The 9,267-nt window shown below is 47.2% G+C and overlaps 1 protein-coding gene across 2 annotated transcripts in view; it reads right to left on the reverse strand.

The window, feature by feature from the left end:
- The window catches only part of IGF2R (insulin like growth factor 2 receptor), a 101,132-nt gene extending 92,707 nt beyond the window's left edge, over positions 1 to 8,425 (reverse strand). For both annotated transcript variants that reach the window (XR_013441035.1, XM_036110047.2), the window contains exon 1: positions 8,071 to 8,425. Coding sequence is in view for 1 of the 2 variants with exons in the window: in XM_036110047.2 (XP_035965940.2) it covers positions 8,071 to 8,219 (149 nt within the window). In the remaining variant the exon portion in view is untranslated. The remainder of the gene's footprint in view (positions 1 to 8,070) is intronic.
- Between the last annotated feature and the right edge of the window lie 842 nt (positions 8,426 to 9,267).

Here is a 9,267-nt window from a genome sequence, read left to right on the forward strand (position 1 = left end):
AATCCAGCACCCACCCACCCACCCCATCCAGGGAAGGCCAGGGAGAGCTAAGAAGGGACCCCTGCTGACCACTGACACCAACGCAGAAGTCAGCTGGGGCTTCTTAGCCCCGACAGGAGATGAACAAGGAGGCTCTCTCTCTTTCCCTGGACGGTAGACTGCTGCAGCCACCCCAGGAAGGAAGACAAGCCAAGAAAACTGCAGGAAGGGGCCCAGGGCTGGCCTGACATATGGCATCTGGCATCCACCCAAAGCCTACACCTCCTATCATCAAGCTCCTCCTTGTTTAAGGGAATTTGAGTTGGGCTTTCTGCAACTCACAACTGAAGGAATCCTGAAGGATGCATACCTCAGAACCACAGAATTTTGGATGCAAAATGGACCCCGAGAATCGCACAGTCCAGTGGTTTCTAAACTTTTTCAAATGATGGAAATGTTTCTTTCTCAAAAGGACTCTTTTGATGGAGTGCCAACGCAGAAAACGGCTCAAGAGGCAATGCTCTCTGGTTGAGGCAGAAACCCCAAGGCACTAATAGAGAGAGAACCCAGGGGGTGCGGAGTAACCGGCTAAAAGTATCATGAAGATAAGGCGGCAACTCTAACTTACAGACAGAAAGTAATCACCACCGCCACGCCACCACTGTTTATGAACACTGAGGATGGGACAGGCACTGAAATGCATTTGAATCCTCAAACCAACCCTAAAAACTTGACTAGCACCCTGATTTGACACCAAAGGAAATTAAGGCCTAGAAGGACCAGTAACTGTCCTGAGACCTAATAACTAGTAAAGGGAGGGGTCCAAATTCAAACCCAGGACAGCCGCTGCCCTCGTGGAGGAAACTGAGATCCAGAGAAAGGAGATTCGCCAGAGCCAACTCAATAATCCAGCTCTCCTCTCTCCAGCTGCAAGCAGCACATACTGCACTTGGCCAACTGCAATCAACACGGGTTTATCAGCTATCTCCTGGCAGGGACAGGCTGGGGGTGATACCTGGGAGGGGAGAAAAGTCCCGCGATTCGAAGAGCAGACACAGAGACGCGTCAGCCAGAGCCCTGCCTCGCCCATCCCCCAACCTCCCCTAACCTCCCCCGAAACCATTTAGAGCCAAGATCCAACAACTGCTTCCAGCCCTACCCTGCACAGCTGCACCAGGACAGGCAACAAATGTCCAAAACGAGACTTATCGCCAAGACCACGATCAAGACTCACCAGTCATCAAAAGGGCGCCAGCGCCATGAAAACGAGGACAAACTCCCAACAAAAGAAACTGGGCCCAAGGAAAGAGAATTAATAGAGCAATCAGAGCAGAACTTTACAACCTATCTTCATAGAAATGATGAAAGCTGCAGCAGCCACAAAGATGGATTCACAGGCAGCTGTGAATATACATCAACTGAAGACCCTGTTGAAATAAAAATTAAGAGAAAAAACAACAACAACAGAAAAGCTTTAGAGCTTACGAGCAACAGATTGGCTAAGCTGGGAGACGGGAGACAAGACTTTCTTCTGGAACTCCAAGTGGTAGCCAGATACAAAGTATTAAAGACAAGTCAAGCAGGACAAAGAATAAGTTACAATAAAGAAAAGCTGAACAGCACAATTACAGAAACTTTGACCCAAATGGAGAACAGTTTTTCCAAACACACAGAACACTCCCAACTTGACTAAGTGCTAGGCCACAAGGGAAATAACAATAAATTCCACCCCATTCACTAGCCACAATGGGGGGGGGGGGGGCCACAGGAAATATCCATTCACCTAGGGAAAAATGATTCTAAAAAACTAGTGGGTTCAGGAAGTTGAAACAGTTAGAACTTCTGGATCCTGAAAAAAATTATTTAGAATTTAAGGATAAAAAAACTATATAACAAAGCTCTGAGTGGCACAGTCCTTGGAACAAAGAAACATATAGCTTTAAATTCATCTCATACTATGTAAAATGATCTAAAATAAAAGATCTAAGCTTTTCGACTAAGTTACTAAGAGAGAGCAGAAATTAATAAAATTGAAAATACACAGTGATAGAGCTGGGTAAACAAAAAAGGTAGACAAATCTTTACTAAATATGAAGACAAAAATGCACAAACATCAGAACTTTTTTTTTAATTTACCTAGAGATACAAAGAGTATTTTCAAAAATGTAAGAGTAGCACAGTATATGTTTATATATGAATCCAAAATTAAAATGACAATTTTCTAGAAAATATAGAGTTTTGGTAAACTGGCTCAAGAAAAACTAGAAAATCTGACTAGATACATAAAGAAGGTAAAACTGAAACCATAAGCAAAACTCCACCTCCACTGTACTCTACCTTCTCAAAAACACCAGGCCCAGATAGTTTTACTGGTGAGTTCTACCAAAATTTAAGGAAGAGAAAACACCCATCTTATAAAAAACTGTTCCACAGCATATAAAATACTAAAAGCTAACTAGCTTTTTCCACAAAGCAAACATATTCTTGATGCTAAACTCAGCCAAGAACAGCATGGCAAAGAAAATTACAGTCCAATCTCACTTAAAAACAGCTATAGGCATCCTAAATAAAATGTTAGTAAACAGAACTAAATATATTCATGAAAAAACAAACTTTCAGCCTCTCCTCACATCATACATAAAAATTAACCCAAAAAATTGGTCATAGGGCTAAACATAAAAGTTAAAACCATAAAACTTCTAGACAACCGTAAGAGAAAATCTGCTTGACTTTGATCGACCAGTGGTTCTCAACTGGAGGTAATTTTGTCCACCAGGGGCCATTTAATATTGTCTGAAGATATTTTTGTTGGTCACAGCTGGGGTGGGACCAGGGGGTTCTCTCCTGGGATCTAGTGGGTGGGGGCCAGGGATGCAATTTAACATCCTCCATGCACAAGACAGTGCCACAACAGAGCATTACCCAGTTTAAATGTCAATAGGGCGGAGGCCGAGAAACCCTAGCGTAAGTAAAGATTTCTTAAGCTACAAAAAGCACAAACCATTAAAAAAAAAAAAAAAAGATAAATTGAAGTTCATCAAAATTTTTAAAAGTATCTGTTGATCAAAGTACATATTAAAAAAATGAAAAGGCAAGCCAAAGACTGGGAAAAAATATTCATAGTACACATTACACATACCTAAGAAAGGACTTGTACTCACAACACATAAAGAGCTCTTATAACTCATTAAGATGACCCCTCCCCAAAAGAATTGGGGAGGGGAGTGACAAAAGACTGGTTTTAATAGACATTACTGAAGGCTGGCCAAATGGTCAATAAACACATGGAAGATGGTCAACATCATTAGGCATTCCAATGAATGCATGAAAAGATATTCAACATCATGAGTCAGGGATATGGAAATTAAGACCACACTGAGATACCAAACAAACCCACTAGAATGGCTAAAATTAAAAAGACTGATAAGACCAAGTGCTGACAAGGACATAGAACTGAAACCCTCATATACTGCGGTGGGAATGCAAAACGGACATCCACTTCTGAATAGTTTAACAGCCCCCATCGTTAAACACTCACCATATTCAATGAACAATTCCACTCCTACATATCTACTCAAGAAAAAAAGGAATGCACAAGTCCACGCAAAATCTTATGTGCAAATACTCAACAGCTTTATTAATAATAGCCAAAAACTAGTTAACATTTAGAGAAAATCAAAACTAAGATGACACTATTAAAACTCACAAAAATAACGGGAGAAGGGTGTGCATGGTGGCCGCCTCCCTAGGGAGAACAGTCACGGCCAACACAGTCTTCTGGGACTCCAACAACGTGCCATTCCATTCATGGTGTCTCCAATTCCAGCTCTGGCCCCTCCCAACTGTCCCTCTGCTTAAGAAATTAAAAAAAAAAAAAATTATTGGGGAATAAATGAATCCTGTGTCACCTTGCCAGGATTACAGATGAGGAGACACTCAGCAGAAATTCAGGCTTCTGTCCCTCAATGGTCATGAGTCGGCTATGAGGAAAACACAAAGGACCCGTAGGTATACCCAATCTCAGCTACTTCCACCTTCTCATACACCATCAATGACCAGTGGGGACATTACCAAGAGATAGAGCGCCATGGCAGGGACAACAAAAAAGGAAGGGGGGGGTGGAACGAAGAAGAAAAAAAATGTTACCTGCAAAATAACGAGCTACTTTCTGCCACTAAGTCTCAGTTCTGAGACCCCACTGAATCCTCCGACCAGCACAATACAGTTTTACATGCTGAGATAAAAATAATGAGAACATCTGAATTATTTTTCTCAAACCCCATCTTTTAAAAATCCTTCTATGAAACACTGATAAAAGATGTGAAATCCCTTCAGGAATTCATTTCCTAGGAATTTGTCAGGACGCTGTTCTAAGAATTAATGCATGAGATCTAATGTACCCATAATTAACAACCTTGGGCTTCTACACACACTTATTGTTGCAAGAAATGTACACACACAAATGGATGTGGTCCAGGTTTAACATGTGGCCCAAATTAAGCATATAAGCATTGTTCCTTCAAAAAATCGCAGAAAAAAAAAAAAAAAATCTCCTTAGAGACAGCAACTAAATCAACCTCAACTCCCAGCTGGCTTCATTATTCTCTTGTTCCTGATATAATAAAAACTTTCCAGCATTTGTACCCAAACAATTGGGGGAAAACTTGTTCTGAATAAATTATAAAGTACTTTACTTAAATCAAGCAGCCCAATGCATTATTTTATAACTAGTACAAACTGTTAAGACCCCTAAGGATGTTAACACCTAAACAAAATGGAAACTCATCTACTACATATGATGTAAAATGGTAGTTTCCAAAGTGTAAGTCACACAGTGATGAGTAAGGCTACTGACAAGCAGAGAGCATTTTGGTCACTTTTGGTGACTTCTGATGACTTTGCATGGCCTGGCTTCTGCCCTCCCCCCACTTGCTTTCACTGTTCCAGCCCCACTGACCTCCAGACATTCCTCCCCAGCACTAACACTCCTTCCATGCCAGACCCACAGCCAGTCACACTGCCTTCAGGAAACGCGTTCTTTCCACTAGCACACCACCTCCCAAAACAGCTGACTGACGAAGAATCCACCAACTTCTTCTCCAGCACAGGACTCACCTGGCACAGCAGTCATCTCGAGTCTTAGAAAACATACGACTGAGTCGCTCTAAGAAGCAACACATTAAGCACTCCGTAGAGCCAGATGCACTTTGGGAAAATCGCCTTTTTCGTCCCTGCTTTTCAGTGCACAACCCACAGAGACCTGTCCTCTCCTCCATGTGCACAAATATTCTTAAGGCTGCTGCTGAAAAAGTTCTCCACCGTTTCCTTCACCCCTCCCAATAACTAACTGCACCAGGAACCAAACCCCTGCCACCTCCTTACCCCAGGAGAGAGAAGGGCCACAGCTGGCCCTCAGCTTTGCCCTCACCCAGGGGCCTCAGTAGGTGACCTGCAGGCAGCCCTGAAGCAGACTCGACTTCCCTCCTGTTGGTTCTAAGGGACCGCAGATGAAAAGTACCCTCTTCGGTTCTAGAGAGCTGGGTATGAGAGAAGTTGCTTCCTGGGACCCAACTCTTTTATTGAGAGACAAAGAGAATTTACTACCAGGGCTCTAGTTAAAGCTGTACAGTGTCTGGGCACTCCAAAGCTGTGGCGTGGATGATGGGTTTCTGGTGAATGCCCTAGGCATCAAACCACAACGAACAAGACAATTTTCAATGGAAAAAGTATGTTCTGTGTTACAAACAAGCAATTTACAAATATTTGGGATGTGATCCTTGTGTCTACCAGGGATGTCTACCTGGGGTCTTGGGGCCACCTGACCAAGCTACACGAACAGTAACACTAGTAGTAACACTAGTAAAGTCTGCTTTTCATACTCCTGGGGGGGATCTGGGTGGGTTATTCACATTTCAGACAAATGGACTCCCTGAGATAGAATAAAAAGGCAGTTTAACACAGCCTGCTTTGGTGATACTAAGTAGAACTCTTCATACTGGATTTAAAAAATTATCAGCTCGCATTCCTGTTCCTCAAATATATGCTAGAGTTAAGGAACTTTTAGCCAGCGTTATCTCATAAAAGTACACAGATTCTGACACTCCCCCCAAAAAAGTCTTAACAAGTATTTAAGCCAAGGTATTCACTTAAAACAGGAACAAATAGGAAGAATTTCATTTAGCCGAATATTGAGTTTAAAGCTGACATTATGCACAGCTCTGGAGAAGTCTCAACGCAAAACCGCAGAGAAGTAAAAGACAGGGAAAAGAAATGTGTGCAAGCCCACCCCGGAATGGACAGGGAGATTTGCTGTCCTAAGGAAATCTGGAAGAAAAAGTAAACATGCCAACTTTAAAGATATTCTAAGACTGCAGAGGACACATTTGTCACACTAACAACGCCTATCACCCTAGAGCACTCTCTAGCATTTGCGAAGTTGAAGACACAAAGGCCATTTCCTACTGGACCCAGAGGCCATGTTCCACTCACAAACGAGGTTAACAAATGCAGATTCAGATTCAAGACGCTGTGAGTCCTCACAGCAACCCGAAACTAAGGGCCCCCCACCCCCGCATCAGCCACTTACATGTTTCTGCCCTCAAAGCCAACTTTAACCTTAACTATTAAAAAGTAAATTCCAATTTGCTAACAGGACCAAGATTTCAACACCACTAGCCCAGCTGAGTTAATTTCTTCCGGACAGGGCTGGTCACAGCAGCCATTATTCCAAAATCTCCTCCTTTAAATGTTAGCTGCAGCCTGACCTGGCAGAAATTGACCCCCTTTTCTGCATACCATGCTCATTACTGTGTAATATGTATCTTAGGGCAGCCAACTAACCTATAAACAATGTGCAGTAAACTCTCCAGCCTGCCTTCCTCCCCCTCCCCAAAAAGGGAAAAGAAATAAAGAACACGGACCTTGCAAAGAATTTCTGTTGTGAACTCAGTCTGTCTCCTTAGAACAGTGATATCTACAAGTTCTAAACTCAGGAGTACGAATTAGACCATGTCTGATACAAGGGAAAACTAAGAATCCCATAAACCTCACCACAAACTCAAAGTTCAGCTCAAAGCCAGCTCAACTTCATTCTGAGATGTAACTTGCTAGCGCCAGTTCACTGGTCTTTCTGAACTCTTCTTCATCCCACTTCCTTTTTACCAAAGTTTAAAAAATAAATACAAGTTGGGTTTTCCATCAGCCTAAACAGTCCACAAAAGGTTGGTCAGAAAATTCTCATTATTGGCAGTTCCCCAGCCCCGGGACTCCTATCCTCGCCAGCATAGGACACTAACAGTCCTCGATGGGACTAGCGATTATACAATCATGATTCCCAGAGCAAAAGGCTCCACTAGAATAATCCACCCTGGAGACAATGACATCATGTGAGCAACTAGACAGGAAGTTGGGCTCGGAGAAGTGAAGGGTAAAGTCTTGAAAGCCAATACAGGATGACCACCCTCCATTCCCTCGATCAAAAAAAAAGGGGGGGGTCACCTTCTGCAGAAAAGCTACTTTAAAGAGAAAATGGAAAACCTACATGGAGGAAATCAGTCAGCAAATGAAACCACCACCACCCCAACTCTAAGGCCATTCGTGCGGTGTCCTTCCACACTAAGGGGCCTCTCCAAAGTCCCGCTGATGGAACTTTGAGGAAAACGTGGAGTGGGAACAAAGCAAAGCTGTAGTTCCTGCGTCCTCCAACTTTCGCAGGCGCACCGCTGTGAGAGGGCAAGGGCTGGGCGGAGGGCGCCCGCAGTGTGACACCCGGCTGGGTCCGGGCGGCCGGCAGCTCGCACACAAAGCCGCCCCGGACTTTGTGACAGCCACAAGTGGCTAGGCAGCGGCCCCCCGGGCCAGCGCCAGGACGGCGAGTACCCCGCGCCCCCCGCCCGCGCGCGCACGACCCCTCGGTCTCTCATCCCTCGCCACTACGCGGGCAACTTTCCCTCGGGGCCGGAGGAACCCAAACCCGGACGAAAGGCGACTCAGGGAGCCCGGTCCCTCCCCAGAGCGCCCCCGCCCCCCACCCAGCCCAGCTGCGCGCCCGGGGCACCGCGAGCGAAGCCTGCGCCCCGGCGGGTCACCCACCTGCACAGCTCGGGGAACTCGGCGCCCTGGGCCCGCGCGGCTCCCGGGGCCCAGACGAGCAGCAGGAGCTGCACCAGCAGCAGGGAGCGCAGCGGGCGGCCGGCGGGCGCGGGCCCCAGGTGGGCGCTCCGGCGGGCGGCGGCCCCCATCGCGGCCGGCCCGGGCTGCGCGGCGAGCGCGGGGCTAGCGGCGCGCGGCTGCCGGGGGCCGCGCCCGGGACATGGTCGTGCCGCCAGGGCGGAGGCTGAGCTGGAGGCGCAGAGGCGGAGAGGAGCACGAGAGGCGCGGGAGCAGAGCAGGAGCCCGAGGGGTGCGCGGCTCGGCTGGGCTCGGCGGCGGCGGCAGCGGCGGCCCCGGAACCGCGTCACGTGACCGCGCCCGGCCCCGCCCCCCTCCCCCGCCCCGCTCACATGACTCCCTTGTTCAGGTGATCCCCGCCCGCCCCGGCTCCGCCCAGGCCCGGTCACGTGAGCGCGGCGCGGCGCGGCGGGGCGCGGGGCGAGGGGCGCAGGTGCGTGGCTCGGGCCTGCGTCCCGGCGGCCGTCCTCGGCGGGAGAGAGCCTGGCCTCACTTTCTCCCCGCTCCCGCTCTGGGTCGCGGTGTGGGAGCGTCCCAACTCCGAGTTACCGTACCTCAACCTCGCCCCACGGCCGGGGAGGGGAAATAAGAGGGTCAGACTTTGGTGCCGAGCCGTAAATGCCATCACAGAGCAGCGTAGCTTCGGATCCTTGACGAGTGGGAACGCACTTCTCCTGCTCTGCGGGGTCAGCTCGCGGAGCCCTGCACCGGGTTCCAGCGTTCGCCTCGCAGAGCCTCTCACAACCTTCCCTGGGAATGTTTTTTCCTAAGCCTGAGCTTCCTACATTAGGGAAGGCAGCACAAATATGGGACCGGGGAGTATGAAGGAGGCAAAGGTGTAACTGGGAAGTGAGTGGCACCCAACAAGACTTTGTTAATTCCTCTATTCAGATGTTCTGGTGAACCCACACTGTGAATGGCTCTGAGCTATGCACTGTGTGAAAGTGAAAAGAAATCTGAAGTCTTGAACTCAAAAATTTTACCTTCTTTTATTTTTTATTTTTTTTTAAGATTTTATGTATTTATTTATTTGGCAGAGAGAGACACAGCGAGAGAGGGAACACAAGTAGGGGGAGTGGGAGAGGGAGAAGCAGGCTTCCCGCAGAGCAGGGAGCCGGA

Source organism: Halichoerus grypus, chromosome 9, assembly GCF_964656455.1.
Source record: "Halichoerus grypus chromosome 9, mHalGry1.hap1.1, whole genome shotgun sequence".
In the NCBI taxonomy this organism is placed as follows: Eukaryota; Metazoa; Chordata; class Mammalia; order Carnivora; family Phocidae; genus Halichoerus; species Halichoerus grypus.